Here is a 16,523-nt window from a genome sequence, read left to right on the forward strand (position 1 = left end):
CCGGAGCCCCAGAATGGGGCAATAAACAGTGGGGGCACAGGAAGGAGCCAGAGCCATGGGTACAAAACCCGGTGCCGCATCTTTATTTCGTGGGGGTAGGGGGGGTCCGTGGTGGGCCGGGAAGGGTGGTGTGGCTCTGGGGCATGTGGCAGTGGGGTGGGAATGAGGAGTAGGGGGTGCTGATAAATAATGGGGCAGGTGGGGGGGGTCCTGGTGGGGTGAGGGGACCCCCCGTGCCTGGGGGGCGTCTCGAGGGTTAGGTGGTTCTAGGGCTCCTCGGCGTCATAGAGCAGGGCCCCACTGAACACAGTGAGGGGCTCATCGGGTGCATGAGCCAGGCGCCCTGAGACCAGGTCCACACAGAGGGTCTCGCCAGCCGCCAACGGCAGCAGGAGGCTGAAGACACCGAGGGAGCCAGGGCTGGGCTGCAGCGCAGCCACTGGCTCCTTCTCCAGCCCCTCGGGCTGGAACCCAGCTGAGTCCAGGCGGGCGATGCCCAGGTTGGAGCGGGACAGCACGGCCTCCAGCTTCTCGCCCTTGTGTCCTGTCAGCACCGCGCTTACCAGGTACCGCCCGCTCACCGGCGCTGTGAACATGCCTGTGGCCACAGGTGGTGGGTGTCAGTGCCAGCGGCCACCCCAGCTCCACGAACTCCCCCGTGTCCCCAGAGTGGGCTCTACACCCCTGGGCTCCCCCACTGCACCTCGTGGCTGTCAATTCACCCATGGGGTGGGCACAACATCCCTGAGGACACCCCATCCCATGGCCTTCAGCACACCCCAGGGTCATGATTCACCCATGTCTGTGGAGCCCCTTCAGCCCCCACTGTAGCCCCTGTCCCACCCCACAGCCCACCCTGCCCCACACATGGGGAGCTGTGTGGCCGCTCACCTGTCTCAGGGTCATAGGCGCCACCGTCGTTGAGCAAGACCTGGTCGAAGGGGACGGTGCCTGGCTCTGTCCGCCGGGTGCTCAGGGCAGCCGAGAAGGCGACGCGGGGCACAGAGCCCGGCTCCCCCACATCGCCTAGACACCGTGTCAGAAATGGGCAACCCAGACCAGCACCCCAAGCCCTGGCCCCAGTATATCTGCCCCTTTCCTGCATCTATATGCTCTCCTCCTTCATCACATAAATCCCTTGTGCCCCCAGCTGTGCGCATGATCCCAAGCTGCCCAGTGTCCCTCCATGTACCCCAACCTGCTTCCCTCACCCTCTGTCCCCACCCCCAGATGCCACTGTAGCCTGTCCAACCCCCATGCCCTGCCCAAAGCCCCTGCCAGTCCCCACCCCCTCGTACCCCAAAGACCCCTCATTCTGCATCCCCTCAATGCCCCCCCAGTCTCCAGCCCCACATAGTGCCCCCAAGTCCCCAGCCTTACCTCTCTCTCCTGGCAGCCCTAGGAGAGAAGGCGAGTTGCGTTGCAGGGCCGGCATGGGGCAGGACACTCAGGCACAGGATCCAGCTATGCCAGTGCTGCCCCACTGTGGGTGATGGGGCACTGAGGGGCTGCTTCTTACCTGGGGGGCCCATGGGGCCTTGTTCTCCATCCTTACCAGGGGGCCCAGCAGGGCCGGGGGGGCCCATCTCACCTATGGGGCCAATGGGTCCAGGGGGCCCAGGAGGGCCTAAGGGGAAAATGGGGTTAGAACTGCCCCAGCCCCACAGCCCAACAGGCCCACATCCCTATGCCTTGAGCCCCCACATCCCGACGACTTCTGTCCCCATGCTCTCATGCACTGCAGCTCCATGTCCCCATAACTTGAGCCCCCATGTCCTTATTACATACATCTCCATATCCCCACATCCTCGTGATTTGAGCCCCCAAGACTTGCATCCCCATGTCCCCACAGCCCTACATCCCCATGGCTTGTGTCCCCACATCTTGAGCCCCACATCCCCATGGACGGCAGACCCACATCCTGCAGCCTCTTGTTGTCCCGTGTCTGCACACCCCAACACCCCCATGGCCCCCAGCCATGCCCCCACCTCCCTACGCCCCACCAGTCTCCAGTGACCCCGGGTCCCCACATCCCCACGACGCCCCGTGCTCCCGCACCGGTGAGGTCCTTCGCGGTCAGGCTCAGTACGTCCCCACGCAGGTGCTCCAGGCTGGCGTTGAGGGCTCCAAGGCGGCGCTGGAGCTGCGCCTGCAGCGCCTTCTCCAGCAGCACGGCCTGGGTGCCGGCCGTGCCATTCAGCTCCCGCACCGCAGCCCACAGCCCGGCCACATGCCGGCCCAGGCCATCACGGACACCCCGCAGCCCGCCCGCCACAGCCTCCAGCTGCTCGCAGACACCCTCCAGCTTGGCCACGCGCGGCTCCAGGCCGGCAGGGCAGCCCCCGGTGCGCGCCAGCTCCCGCGCCAGCGCCTCCAGCCGCTCCTCACTCTCGGCCTCCCGCACCGCTGCCGCTGCCGCCGCCTGGTCCAGCTCAGACACGATGCGGTCAGTGACGGCGCCCAGCTGGCGCTGCCGGGCATCCTGCTGGTCCAGAGCATCCTGCAGCCCCTCCACCGTGGCATTGAGCCCACTCAGGGAGAGCAGCGCTGATGCCAGCTCACCCCGCAGCGCTTGCAGCTCCGAGGACGATGTGCCCCCAAAGACGCTGAACCCTTCCAGAGGGGCCTCCGGCTCCAGCTCTGGTGCAGTGAGGCCAGGCTGTGGCGGGCGGCAGGCGGCGGTGCAGGCGTCCACCTTCACCCGCAGCTGCTGCAGCTCTCCAGCCAGCAGTGGGGTGCAGGGCTGGGGGCAGTGGCTGCCGCTCGCCCCCCTCAGCTCAGCCTCCAGGCGCCCCGTCCGGTTGCGGAGCTGTGCCAGCTCCTCCGCCACGGTGCCCCCCGGCTCCAGCTGCACCAGCAGCCGCCCCAGTGCTTCCCCTTGTTCCCCCAGCAGCTCCCGCAGCTCCCCGCCCTCCGCCCGCAGACCCTGCAGCGTCCCCGCCAGCCCGTCCCTGCCGGCCCCCAGGGCCTGGAGCTGCCCCTCGGTGTCCTGCAGCCGCTGCTCCAGCTGCTGCAGCGGTGTTCCAAGCTGCCCATCCTGGCTGCCTGCTGGTGGTGCTGTGCAGGGCTGGCTGCAGCGGGCCAGCAGCCCCTCCAGCTCGGTCAGGCGGGCACCGCGCTGCGCCCCACTTGCCGCCAGCCCCTCCACGGCCCGGCTCAGGTTGGCCACACGTCCTGGCAGCCCACCCTGCCGCCACTCAGGCTCAGGGGCCCACGGACCAGCCCGGGAGGCGTTCAGCCGCCCCTCCAGCTCGGCCAGCCTCCGGGCTAGCACTGGGCCCTGGCCGCCCGGCCCCACCACCGCTGCCATAGGCAGCCCCTCCAGCCGCCGCTCCAGCTCGGCCAAGCGCCGGTGTAGGTCATCCGGCAGTGGCTGCGGGGCCAGGCGGCTGCTCAGGCTGCTGATGTGCCGCTGCACCGTCTCCACCGCCTCCCGGTTGCGCTGGTCCACCGAGCCCACCAGCTTCTCCAGCGCCCGCATGCGCTCCCGGTCCTCGGCCATCTGCCGCCTCAGCCCCTCGGTGCTGGCTGTGCAGGCAGCACAGGTCTCCTGCAGCCGTCGCTCCAGCTCATGCAGGGCCATCGCCGCCGCTGGGCCCCCTTCCACCGCTGCCACTGTGCCATCCCGGCCACCCTCTTGGTGCTGCAGGCGGGTCTCCAGCTCCTCCAGCCGCCGCTGGACTTGGCTCAGCACCTCCCGCATCTCAGCTGGGGCCGCATCAGCCGGTTGCTCGCCCTCAGGGCTGCCGCCCGCTGCTGCTCGTTGCGGGTGCTCCAGTGGTGGCTCCTGCCCGGCCCGCAGCTCCTCCACCTGCTCGCTCAGCCGCCGCACTTGCTCCTCCAGCCGCCGCACCTTCTCTGCATCCCCGCCGCCTGTGCCGCATTGCACTGTCAGTGTCACCCCGGCGGGAGGTTCCCCCCACCCTCACCACCGGCATTACCTTCACCCCCTAGGCCGCTGAGGGTGTTGCCAAAGCCAGAGAGTGTGGGGCGGCCGGGCCGGGGCCGGGGCCGGCCTGTGGGCTGCGGGACAGCTGGCACTGGCCCCTCGGTGCAGTCCTCGCCTGAGTATCCCTGGCAGCAGCGCCAGGCCAGCTCCGACACCGTCCGCTGGGACAGCTTGTATCGGGGCCTCAGGAAGCTGCGGTACCTGCAGGCAGATGGGACTCTGCTGCAGCAGGGATGGGGATGGGGAACCCAGCTGGGCAGACTGGGAACAGCTGCGTGGGGGTCCCCGATGTGGGCTGGGGGGAGCCCTGCTCACACTGAGCTCCCTGCCCGCACTGAGCTCCCTGCCTGCACTCAGTCTCAGCTCCTGCCAGGTTCCCATTCTGGGGTCACGCTGAGCACCACAATCCCAGTGTGTGTGGCTGTGTCAGGCAGTGGCTCAGGGCTAGGCAGCGGCAAGTCAGGAGCAAAACCAAACTCAGGCCATGGCGTGGCCCTGTTGGCCTCTTGCTCAAATGCCGCTGACTGGGAGTTCTCCCCGGCCAGCCCCTCCAACCCCACTGTTGCCATCCCCCCAAACTGGTGGCCCCACCTCTGAGGTGCCGGTTGCAGACGTGCCCTGGTGTGAGGTGCATGGGGGTCCCTGCATGTGCCTCGCAGGGGGAGCCGGTCACCCATCCAGCCCCGCGCAAGCAGCTGGCTCTTGCGCAAAGTAAACACAACCCTGGGGTGGATAAACACTGGCGGCGGCCACAGCGCTGCAGCCAGACCCAGCTCTGTCCCATGCCCCGGGTCCCCCCGGTGTCGTTCCACTCACGCCAGGACGCGGGGACACTGGAGCTGCCCCCAGCCGCAGGGCTGGTAATCTGGCTTCACGAAGCTCTCGACGCCATCCTCCACCACACAGCTCACAGTGCGTGTCACCACGTAGGCACACCAGTTCCTGCAGGAAGAGGTCAGCATGTCCGCCTGGCTCACACCGGGCACCATCCTGACACACAGCAGGCATCCCCCACCCCGACACCCCCTGCGCTCGCCCTGCCGGCTCCACCGGTAGCAGCCGTCACGGTCCAGAGCTGTGGGGTTAATGGGCTGGATCCTGCCCCATTCCGCAGCCCTTTCATCCCTGCCCTGCTCGGTTGCCCATAGCATAGGGGCCCTTGACAGGGGCTGGGGGCACCACAGGAACAGTTGCAGCCCATGTGGGGAGGGGGACTCTGCCTGTGAGGTTCAGGGAGGCCGGGCAGGGTTTGGGGTGCCAGGCACTCTGTCACACTATGCTGTGGGGCCTGTGCTGCCAATCCTGGGGACAGGCACCCCACATCCCACTCCATCACTGCACTGCATGTCCCCTGTCCCCACTGGTGGGGCTGGGACAGCCATGCCATGGCCATTGCACCCCCCAACCAGCATTCTCCAGGTGGGGGTCAACTGCCCCCCTGAGCCAGAGCGGGTGGTGGGTTGGGGGAACAGTATCCCTGTACAGTGGCACTGCTGCCCCCACACTCTGGGGGTGCCAGGACCCAGGACCAGCAATGGAGTCCCCCAGCTACCAGACAGGTGCAAACCCTCAGACATGGCGCTGGACGCCAGCCCAGCCTCACAGGCTGCAGGGACCCCGGTTCCAAGGCACAGGTCTCCAGGCCAGGCCCACAGGGTGCAGGGACCCTGGCACAGCCGTATATGGCCTCAGCCTGGAGCACAGAGCCTGGATCCCAGCCCCATCAGCCCCACACAGAGCAGCCCCACAGGGAGCGGCCCCCCCGGAGGAGCTGGGCTGCGGTGAGGGCCTGTGGTGCCGCGGCCGGTTCCCGTCATCCCGGCTGGTTCCCCTCAGGCCCCAGCTGGATTCCAGCTCCTCCCCGGGGGCCGCCGGGAATTCCTGCGCCGACTTATGCCCCCCCCCCCTTCCCTTCCCATTCCCTTCCCATTCCCTTCCATTCCCTGCCCCCTTCTGCCCCACAGCGGCGGGACCCCAGGGTCCCACTGCCCGGAACCAGGATGTCCACATGCAGGGAGGAGATGGATGGGACGAGAGCCCTCCTGATGGGGCAGGGCATGGGGATGGCTCCCGTGCTCCCTGAGCATGGGGAGGGGCCGCTCTGCCCCCCAAGCCATGGGGAGACTCCACTGTGCCCCCAAAGCCACAGGTCTATGCTCAGCCACAGCCCTGCAGGGCTGGGGTCTGGAGGTGCCCGACCCACATCCCCCCTTTCCAGGCAGCCCCACTCCTGCAGCCAGGCCCTACCATCCTGCCCTGGGGTGCGTGGGACAGCTGTGGGTCTGTCAGTGGGGCAGGGACGGGGCAGCTGCCGGCTGTGGCCGAGCCGGTGCAGCTCCACCCCATGCAGCCACGCTGCTGCGGTGCTGATGTGGCCACGATGAAAATGTGACCCCCAGCCCGGTGTGGGACCCCCTCCAGCCCTGTGCCCCCAACTTCCTGGCCTCCAGGCACAAGCTGCCCCATGCCAGCCCCACAGCCCGACACCGCCCACCCGCGGGCACGGCACGGGTGGGGACAAGGATGGGGATGGGAACATGGTGGGTCTGGGCTCCTCACCCCGTCCTGCCCCCGACAGTGCTGACCCCGTGCTGGTGTGCACAGCACGGACGTGTGGATGCTGTGGCACGGCCAGTACGGGAATCCCTGGCACAGCAGCACGCAGTCCAGCACCAAAACCCCCCCAGCCAGTCTGTGCCCTCGTCAGAGGGCTCCTGGTGCCTGGCCCCACGTGTGCCTTCTGGAGTCCCCCGCGCCGTCCCGTCCACATGCCCCAAGCCCACACCCACCATCTGCACACAGTGGGTGAGTGAGGGGTGTGGGTGGCCCTACCAGTCAGGGCATCCCGAGCACCCGGCACAGCAGCACCCTTCGGGACAGGACCTGCACACCCCGTGCCAGATGTGGCATGTGCCGGCACCGGGCTGGTGGTGGGAGAACTTATTCCTCGGTGCTCTGGGACACGGTGCCGCCGAGGGTGCTCTCCTGTCTCGCCCGGTGGTCACGGCTCCTACCTGTGCCGGCTGGCGGCTCGGGCAGCTCCATGGGACGTGGCGGGGCTTTGCGGGGCTGTAGCCTGGACGGTGCCGAGCGAGGCAGACCCCCCCGTGTAGAGGCTGTACCTGGAGGGGAAGTTGGCGGCCAAGGCCTGGGCGGCCAGGAGGCACGGCCAGAGCCAGGGGGCCATGCTGGGCGAGCAGCTCGGCACGGCTCGGCTCGGCGTGGCACGGCTCGGCCCGGCACGGCGTGGCTCGGCGTGGTGCTGTTCGGCGGACACAGCCCAGCTCAGGAGCGCGTAGCGCGTCCCGTCGCAGCCCCGTCTCTCCTGGCTCTGCACGGCTCGGCTCCGAACGGCGGCTCTGCCCTCCCCTCGGCCGCGCCTCGGCCAGCCCCTCGCCGCCAGAGCCGCCCCGCACTGCCCGCTCGACGGGGTCCCCGGGGCCCCCCGCTTCCTGCCAGCCGCGGCCCCCGAGCCGGCCAGCGCGGCCCCCGGCGCGTCCCGGCCTCCGCCGGGCACCACGGCCCCCGCCGGCCCCCGCCGCCCGCCCAGCACATCTGCTTCTCGTTAGGCCGGGACGCCAGCGAGGACGGGAAGGAGGGACGGGGGAAGCCAGAGAGGCCGGGCAGGGGGCCAGGGCTGCAGGCAGCCAGCGCGGCGGGTGCTACTGCCACGGGTCCCCCCCCGCCGCCCCATACTGCTGCGGCCTCGCGCGCCTGCCCACGCCCCACATGGGCTCCCATGGCCACCGCTTCTCACGGCTCCTCCTGCAGACCTCGGCTCCTTGCACACCCGTAGTCCCCACACTGCAGCCCTGGATGCTATGGGTCCATCCCCCACTGCACCCTCTTTTCCTGCTTGCCCGGGGCTGTGCTTGTGGGTTTCCATCTTGGGGCTCCCTGAGCCAGGCTGGGGGTATTGGCAGCAACACGCCTGGCACACAGTACCTGACACTGCCATGGCCCCATGCTGGTGCCATGTCTCAGTGGGTGCTGAGCCCCATGGCACTGTGCTGAGGACAGAGGTCACCAGCGCCATGGGAGCAAGGTTCCAGCCAGGAGCAGGTGGTGACACAGTGGCCATCTCACCACGGACAGCACCCTGCAGTGACACCATGGCTTCCCCAGGCCATATAGTGATGTCACGACCTCACACTGACATCACGCCTTGGCGCCCGCCCCGGGGTGACGTCACGGCCTGGCACAGCAGCGCGGGAACCCGCCGCTCCCCAGGGCTGCTGGATGTGGGTTAAGCACAAACAGCTGCAGGCAGCTGGATGGGGGAGGGAGGGAGGAGGGGAAGGAGGGCGAGGGGGAGGGGTAAAGTGGAGCCGGGGGGTCTGGGCTGTGCTTGGCCGGGCAACAAGCCATGGCTGTCCCCAGCCCCCAGCCAGGGGAGCAATGTTACCCCTATCAGTGCTCGGTGAGGCCGTGGGGCTTTGTGAGGCGGGCGCTGCTCAGCCCACCATCAAGCCCAGTACGGAGCAGCACCCCCAAGGACACCTCAGTGCGGTCTCAGCACACTCCAATCCCCGCTCTCGCCCTTCCAGCACCTATAATTAGCTCCGGCCGCCCTGGGCCGCGCCCTCCCCGAGGCCCCGCCCCCTGCCCCTCTCCCAGCCTTGTATGGTGTCGGCGGCCGAAGTGGGGGGGCTCCAACCGGGGCCAGGAGCTGTGACGTCACTGCAGAGCCGAGAGCCCCGCGGTACAGTCAGGCAGTGACGTCACCGTGTGGAAGGCACGGGGCCGTGACGTCACCGCGGAGACCGAGGCGGGTCTGACGTCTCCAAGAAGCCCCGCCCCTTCCCCCGCTGCCGGAAGTCGCGCGAGGCGCAGGGAGACGTGGCGGCAGCGGCAGCACCGGTGGCGCGTGAGTACGGGGGAGGCGTGTCGGTACCGGGGTTCTGCCCCGCGCGGGGGCGGTCAGCCCCGGGGGGGTCTCGGCGGTGCACGGGTGGGGCTGGGGGTCCTGGGTGGGTCCCGGCGTGTCCCAGTGGGGTACTGGGGCTGCACCGGCAGAGCGGAGGTCCATGGAGGAGTCCCAGCGGAGTGTGAGGGCCCCGGGGGTATCCCGGGCGGGTGGGCTGTGCCTTGGCATGTCCTGGCAGGGGATTGGGGTCCTTGGGGTCGTCGCAGTGGGGCTGGGGTCTTTGGGGTGTCCCGGCGTGGCTGGCAGCGCGATTCCCCGGCAGGATGATAACGGACGTGCAGCTCGCCATCTTCGCCAACATGCTGGGCGTGTCGCTCTTCCTCCTCGTTGTGCTCTACCACTACGTGGCCGTCAACAACCCCAAGAAGCAGGAGTGAGGCCGCCTGGGGATGCACCGCACCAGCACCCCAAGACTGGCTCACCCGCAGACCAGCCCCCAGCTGCCCTACTCCATGATAACCACAGCAGAGTGGTGCTGCGCTGAGACAAGAGGCCGCGCTTCTTCCAAACAAACTTTAACGGAAACACAGTAATACAATATGAAACCGTGTGATGTAAAAATCCCTGACCCCTCCCTCCTGTGCCAGGCCCCTCCGCCGGTCCCGCGGGGAGGAGCGGGGCTGTCCCTGGTGGGAGCCTGCTATCACTGGGAGCTGCTGTGGGCCAGCAGCGGTGGCCGGCGTAGGCACGGTGTGGGGTGAGTGGTGCGGCGGCCGCAGAGAGAGCCCCGCGCTGCTGCAGCTTTAGTCCAGCCAAGGCCCGTGGCAGGGGGAGCCCAGCCCTGCCCTGTGGTGGGGATCCGGGGTGCCAGAGCACGATCAGGCTTCGGCGCAGAACGAGAGGAGCTGCCGATAGGAGCTGAGCGATGGAGGGCCCGCAGCTGGGTGCTGTGAGGGAGCAGAGGGGCTGGGGCAGTGAGAATGGAGCCCCCTCCCCAGGACCATGGCCCCTGCCCAGGCCCCGCCACCACAGGGCAGAGCTGGGCTGGGGTGCCCATGTCCGCACTGCAGCCCTGCAGGTCCATACCTGGGGGTGCAGGACCTTGTTCCCACACAGGAGGAGTCCCTCGGCACTCTGCACCCCCTCGGGGAGTGCAGGGGGCTCTGGGCAGAGCCCTGCAGGGACAGGGACTAGTGTTGGCCACCAGCAGGGCTGTCCCAGGCCTGGGGGTTGTGGAGTCCTGGGCCTGGTGCAGCACACCGAGGCCACCCAGCATGGCTAGGGGTGATGGTCCCCTCCTGCACTGGGCACTGAGTGGGTGCTGCAGCCCTACAGCCCCACGCCGCACCCTACCTGGCGGAGGCTGTGAGGTCTGGGGCCTATCCTGGTTGAATGTCCTGGCCTGGTGGGCTGTGGTGCTGTTGGTGTGGAGCCCTGGTGGGTTCTGCCCAGTCACTGCCCTTTTCCTCCGCACGGGGATCCTGCTGGGGCGTGGGGGGTGCCTGCAGAGACCCATGGGCCACTCCTGAGGTGGGTGCTGCTGGGGTGGGTGTGCCTCTGCCCAACCCCCCTGTATCTCCAGTCCCATTGCCAGTGTCAGCGTGGGCTCTGGGCCAGTCCAGGGGTGCCCCATGCTGTGGGGTACCTCCACACCTACCTGGGTTGCTCTGCTCTCCTGGCATCCAGCTTCCTGGGGATCGCCTGTAAAGAGGAGAGGAGAATAGGTCGGTGACCTAGGGAGTGTGCTCCTCACAGGAACCCCCCATGGCTGCAGGGAGGAAAGCCATCGAACTGGGCCTTCCCTCCTGCCCCAGCTGTCTGCAAGGCTTGGGAAATGTGCATGAGGGGCAGAAGCTCCCAGTGGAGCCCCACAGATAGGGTATGACAGCTCACAGTGTGTGTGCCCCCACATTCCGTACGCCACTGCTCCCCAGAAGTCCCAGAGCCATGGGGCATCCCCCCCAGCACCCTGTGGTACCTGCAGCTGTGCTGGGCCATGATCAGCCACTGGCTCTTCTGCACCTTGCTGGGCCTCCTGTGGACCGTGGCTGGTGCCTGTGCTTGGTGCTGTCTGGGTGCCCAATGGCAGGGTCCCTGTGTGACAAACAACAGAGAGCTCAGCCCGTGCCAGGCACACACGGAGGTGGTGAGGGGCCTCTGAGCTGCAGCAGGGCAGTGGCTGCCTGACCTCAGCACACAGAGCCAGCACAGGACAGGGTTGGCACACGGACCCTCATGTGCTGGCAGCACCGAGCTGCTGCAGCTCCACAGCCACACTGGAGTGTGTGCCCAGCCAACGGGCCTGACGCATCCCCACACCACTGGGTAAGGCACCATTCCCTGCAGCACAGCAGCCATGCACTGAGCTCCTGGACACTGCAGTGTGTCCTTTTAGCCAGGAGAGCTGGGACAGAGCTGCCTGCTGGCCTTGCCATGGCCAGGCTACTGAGTTGCAGCCCCAAAGCCAAAGAGCGGGAGGAGCTGCTTTGGAAGCTGCTGAGGCACCAGCAGGAAGGACCATGACAGGACTCAGCAACTCAGCGTGGGGCCAGGGCTGCTGCTGGGAACTGAAGCCAGAAGCAGCAGCATCAGACACGCGTCTCTGTCACCACAGAACAAGGCTGTGGCAGAGGACCAGGCTTTGTGCCCGTGCTGGAGTGCAGGAGATGGGTAGGGACAGCACAGGCAGGACTGGGGAGTCAGGGCCCAACCCTGGTTCATGCTCACTGGTGCAATGGGCTCTCAACCAGCTGTGCCAGGCAGACCCAGGAGGCTGATGGGGGGACAGCTCTCCAGGCCCAGGGAAAGTGCCCATCAGCTCCATAGGATGTGGTAAAGCCAGGCTCCGGGGCAGCCTGGGGCAGGCACAGGGCAAGCACAGAGAGAGCAAGCTCCAGAGCCCTGCTCCTGGAGATATAAGCCCAGTGGACAGCATGTGGAGCACTGGCCCTTGGCATGGCTGGCCATGCTGCTGGTGTTTCACAGAACTAGCCCTGTGGGGGACACACAACAGTCCCCTGGGGACCAGACAACATGTAAAATGCCCAAATGAACCATGGGGAACCCCACAGTGAGTTAAGACCCTGCACAGGAGTTGGACTGTTGCAAAGCCCATGATGGGGCAGGTTGGTGACGCACACAAGCACTTGCTCAGGGTGGTGGCTTTACCTTCAATAGCTCTTAATCTTGTCACAACCGAAACGGCACAATTTGGTGACAAACTCCAGCCAGCAAAGGCCAGCGGCAGCCACGGGAGGGTCAGTGGAGTCCTACAGAGCCCTCTCCTCACCCTGGCACTTGCAAGGATGGGCAGAAAAAGGTCCAGCCTGTGCTCCATGGGCTTGGCCAAGGCAGGAACTGTGGAGGGATCAGGGCTGGAGCATGGGGGGTCTGAAGCTGGCAGAGCAGCCCTCTGGGAAAGTGGCTCCTGCCACACCACTGCATGGCCCAGCCCTTCCCTTCCCAGTTCCACTGCTCCTCAGAGAGGGCAGCTGCAAGGAAGGAGATGAGAGCTAGCCTGGTAGCACCTGCTGCTCTGCTGACCACTGAACGCTCACCGTGTCTGTGGGAACACCAGACTCCACCATGGCCAGGGCGGCCTGGCTGGCACAGTGCATGAATAGGAGGATGGGCCCTCCAGGAAAGAGTCTTCCTGTCAGGCAAAGAGGATGCAGCTGGGATGGGGACACATCTCAGATGCTTTTCAGACTCCAGCCCAAGCAGCAAGTCCCCAACAGACTGGCCATCACAGTGGCCTCAGTGGTATGCAGCCTCCCCTTGCCCTTAGGCATGGCCTTAGGTATGGCTCCTGCCTGTGCCATACACGCAGATGTGCACAGGGCAGCACATACACAGGGTGGGGAAGGATGAGACATGGCTCAGGAGCAGTGGCTTCACCCTGTGCCACTTAACCCCTATCCTGTCACACCTTGCTGGCAGCAGCCAGGGCTGAGCATTCCCAGTTCATTCCTGGCAGCTGTGACAGAGTCCTAGCACCACCCCAGGATGAGACCACTGGTGGGAAGGCAGCAACAAAAGAGAAAGCCAGGGGGTCAAAGCATTCCTGGCCCGCACTTCCTTGTGCAGACACAGCAGTGCTGAGCCCCTCGCACGCAGGGAGCTGTGAAAGACCCAGAAGAGGCAGCAGGGAGAGCTGTCAGGTGATGCCAGGGCAGGGACAGAAGAGCCACATCCCAGTTTCAAAATGACACCCCACTAGGTGCTCAGCTCTGCTGGCCATTACTCCTCTTGCCAAGAGATGCCACGCTGGCAGCCAGGAAGCAGAGAGCACAGACCAGGGAGGCAGAACACCACTGATCTGCCCTAGTGAGATAGGCTCTTCCCCTCCAGCTCCTCAAAAGGTCACTTCCTGCTCATGTGCCCAACTGTCACCAACTTTCTAGCAGAGGGGATCGTGTCAGGAGGCTGCTCCCGTGGGCTCCAGGGCCCGGCATGCACGGCAGAAGGACCAGGCGTTACAACGTGCCCATGAGAACACAAACTGTTTATTTCCTTCCCACCACGTTCTCATGGCAGATGAGACACAGACACTACAGCATTGGAAAGCAAACACGGGGGTCGAAGCAATGCAAGGAACACAGGCGGAGCACGAGAAGGAAGCTGACAGTGGGAAATGCAGCTGGCTCTTCCCAGAGCAGCACCAGAACACAGACCCTTGGCACAACCACAGCAACACTCACGCCAGTCACACAGGCAGCCTCTCGCCCCTGGAAGCAGCCCTTTGCTGACACACTTTCCCTCTTTGGGCTCTGGGATACATCAGAGCAGGGTGCCCACCAGCCCCACAGCAGACTGGGGCTCCCAGTCAAGCTGCTCTGCTTAGACTGGGAACCTGTGGGATCAGCCCACAGAGCAGTGCAGCACCAAACCACCGAGAGGCCCAATCAGTGCTGAGGTCCCTGCCCCAGAGCCAGGAAGCTGGCAAAGGGGCACAGGAGCACCTTGCCTTGTTTCAGCAGCCCCTGCTGCCAGAACACAGTGCAGCCATGGGGCTCACCAGGGCCTGTCTCCCAGCTGTGCAGGCAGCTTGGTGCTGCCAGTCGGCCCCCACCGGGACAGGACTTGATGCACGTTCAAAGCGCCCAGTGACTACAGCACTGCCAGCCTGCCTCGGCATGACTTGAGTCATGTGCCACAATGTGCCGCTGTGCAGCAGGTGCCTGGGAAGGAAAAAGGCACTTTGGTGTATCCCACAGGCCTTGCAAGTGGCTGGGGCCCTGGCAAGGTTTTCCATGCCAGCTTCTGCAGAAGCCACTAGCGGACAGAGTCCCTCTGGTCCCAAAGCAGTGGGCAGCCTCTACCCAGACAGGGGAGCAGAGCCGTGGGGCAGGAGCTCAGCTGGGCCACCTCCAGGCAGGAGAAGCCCTGGGTCTCGCTGTGTGGTGTCTGTCCTGACCCAGCCAGGGCTACTCTGCTAGGGACAGAGAGGAGAGCTGCACATGGCATCCAGGGCCCTTCCGAGGGGACAGGATGGTGGCTCACACGTACTTCTTCCGCACAAACCCACTTTTATTACGTAAAAGCATACGTTACGCTGGCACAGAGCTCTCCTCAGGGCTGTGGCTTCACACAGCAGCTCGACAGGTCTTGGATCAAGTGCATGAGGGGCTCCCAGCCCAGCTTACCTCTGCCTGGTGCTGGGGCTCTGGTGCTGCGCTTCGGAGGACTCTGGCTCGCAGCGGCCAGACCCAAGGGCCTGCTGCAGCTGAAGGTGAAGCTGGGGGAGACTCTGATCCGTGGTGAATCCTGCTGGCTGCTGCCACTCCCGCTGGTACCATTGCTGAAGCTCCTTATGCGGGATAGGGCATTATCGGAGTTTGAGGTGGAGAGCCTGCTGAAAGGGGATGAGGAACAGGAGACTCAGACCGGCTCTGAGGGAAGGGTCTTCCTCTACCAACCCCCTGAAGCAGTGCGAGGCTGCTGCAGACAACATCTCCATCAGACTCTCCAGCAACTGGTGAGCTGCTGGGGATGGGAACATCACAAGGGGCTGTTCCTGAGCAGCTGCAGCCCGCGGTCCCCCATGTTGTATAACACTGTCAAGGCAGCAGCACAGTTGCAGAGTTCCCAGTCCCTCCTCCATCCTAGTCTGATTTGGGGAGGAGGGGAAGCGGAAGAGATGCTGTCGCTCTATGTGGACAGCATAATCACTTCTCAGGTTACTGGGGCAGGAGAATCCTGAACAGCTTCCCCCTGCATGGCTGTGCGCCACTCTTGCCTGCAGTGTCTGAGAGCTGAGGGTACCCACACCTGCAGCTCACAAACTCAGCAGGGACATGCATGGGCCCCAGTGAGGCAGAACAGCAAGCAGATACACCATGGCCTCAGTAGATGCTGCGTAACTCACATTTATAATCTCTAACTGGTATTATCCTGCAGCCCATAAGCACATAATGCATCAGGCACTTACATGGAGCTCCTGGGGGGGGTCTTGGAACCTCCTCTCCTCCATGGGCCCCCATTGGCACCCTTCATGCTGCGCACATGCTTCAGCATCCAGGCTCGCAGGTTGCTGAGGCAGCTGTGCTCCGACAGGATGATCCGGGGCCAGGGATTGCACTCTGCCATGTCCAGTGCTGCCACAGCCAAAGCTCTCCCAACCTGTCAGGGCAGAAGGCAACTGGTGAGAAAGGCTCCATGAAGGAGCAGCAGCTCCTTCCTCCAAAGGAAACCCAACCCCAAATCACAGACAAACCCCAAGCTTGTTCACAGGCTCCAATGGAGGAGTGTTCCCATAGGGATCTCTCTGCACATGCAGGTGCAGGGCAAGCGCAGCCCCAGGGACCCGCTGCCCCTTGCTGAAGGCACTAGAGGAGCTGCAGCCCCAAGCAGGACACCCTTCCCATGGGCAGGAACCCCCTCACCTGCTCAAACAGCTCCACGGTGTATTTGGAGGGAAAGGCAGTGGGGGGTGGTGGGCTGGCCCTCCCATTGTCATGGCAGGCCACAGGGATGGTGTTCACGAAGCGCCCCGTGTTGTAGTTGCACTCCAATGTGTAGCTGTGGAGCAGAAGGAAGCCCACATTACACAATGGATCCATGGCTGCTTCCTCTTGGAGGAGGTCTGGGGTCCCCCCTCAGACCCTGGTGGGTGGGGCTCTTGCTGTGACCAGCTGCCTGGAGACAGGGCTCCAGGAGGAAACTACCAGAAGAGGAAGATAATGGAGTCAGGGATCTCCTGAGAAACACAACCTATGTAAGCCCACAGGCCCCGAGAGGTGGCACCCAAGAGTGCTGAGGGGCTGCAAGGCCTTTGTGAGGCTTCACTCGGCCATCTCTGAAAGGTGACAGGGAAGAAGGGGGTCCCTGGTGGTTGGAGAAAGGCAAACACCACATCTGTTGTCAAAAAACAGCCCAGAAACCAACCATGTCCTGCAGCAGGTTGAGAGAGGGGATTCTCCACCTCTGCTCTGGTGAGACCCCACCTGCAGTCCTGTGTTCAGCTCTGGAGCCCCAACATAAGAAGGATATGGAGCTGTTAGAGAGAGTCCAGAGGATGTCCACAAAGATGCTCTGAGGGCTGGAGCACCTCTGCTATGGAGACAGGTTGAGAGAGCTGGGCTTGTTCAACCTGGAGAAGGCTCAGAGCAGACCTTATAACAGTTTTCCAATACCTAAAGGGGGCCTACAAGAAATCTGGAAAGGGATTTTTTACAAGGGCCTGTAGCGACAGGTTTTAAACTGACA

General features: G+C 65.0%; 3 protein-coding genes across 11 annotated transcripts in view; 1 reads left to right on the plus strand and 2 right to left on the minus strand.

Moving 5' to 3' along the window:
- Window positions 1-266: 266 nt before the first annotated feature.
- EMILIN1 (elastin microfibril interfacer 1) lies at window positions 267-7,136 on the minus strand (the record flags this gene model as incomplete). The annotated part of the gene is made up of 8 exons (XM_080616541.1): window positions 267-598; window positions 892-1,026; window positions 1,381-1,398; window positions 1,520-1,627; window positions 2,059-3,873; window positions 3,942-4,150; window positions 4,766-4,891; window positions 6,964-7,136. 8 exons carry the CDS (start codon window positions 7,134-7,136, stop codon window positions 267-269), a joined length of 2,916 nt encoding a protein of 971 aa, XP_080472667.1.
- A 1,604-nt stretch (window positions 7,137-8,740) lies between these two features.
- On the plus strand, window positions 8,741-9,276 carry OST4 (oligosaccharyltransferase complex subunit 4, non-catalytic). Its single transcript, XM_080614964.1, has 2 exons — window positions 8,741-8,816; window positions 9,139-9,276. Exon 2 carries the CDS (start codon window positions 9,140-9,142, stop codon window positions 9,251-9,253), a length of 114 nt encoding a protein of 37 aa, XP_080471090.1. The 5' UTR covers window positions 8,741-8,816; window position 9,139; the 3' UTR covers window positions 9,254-9,276.
- The window catches only part of AGBL5 (AGBL carboxypeptidase 5), a gene marked incomplete at its 3' end in the record, with an annotated part of 30,567 nt that continues 23,271 nt past the window's right edge, over window positions 9,228-16,523 (minus strand). For 4 of the 9 annotated variants that reach the window (XM_080614958.1, XM_080614954.1, XM_080614962.1 and 1 more), the window contains 7 exons: window positions 15,701-15,836; window positions 15,247-15,437; window positions 14,462-14,670; window positions 10,795-10,910; window positions 10,474-10,517; window positions 9,903-10,318; window positions 9,228-9,763 (listed from right to left, as the gene is read on the minus strand). In XM_080614958.1, the coding sequence (XP_080471084.1) occupies window positions 9,228-9,763; window positions 9,903-10,318; window positions 10,474-10,517; window positions 10,795-10,910; window positions 14,462-14,670; window positions 15,247-15,437; window positions 15,701-15,836 (1,648 nt within the window). Of the gene's footprint in view, window positions 10,319-10,473; window positions 10,518-10,794; window positions 10,911-14,461; window positions 14,671-15,246; window positions 15,438-15,700; window positions 15,837-16,523 lie in introns of all 9 variants that reach the window. The other 5 variants (XM_080614959.1, XM_080614955.1, XM_080614956.1 and 2 more) reach the window with 5 other exon arrangements.

The sequence above is a fragment of the Psittacula echo genome (genome assembly GCF_963264785.1).
Source record: "Psittacula echo genome assembly, chromosome: 4".
Lineage (NCBI taxonomy): Eukaryota > Metazoa > Chordata > Aves > Psittaciformes > Psittacidae > Psittacula > Psittacula echo.

What these genes read in the sequence shown, in the direction of transcription:
- OST4 (XM_080614964.1), top strand. Translation starts at nt 9,140, where the DNA reads ATGATAACGGACGTGCAGCTCGCCATCTTCGCCAACATGCTGGGCGTG.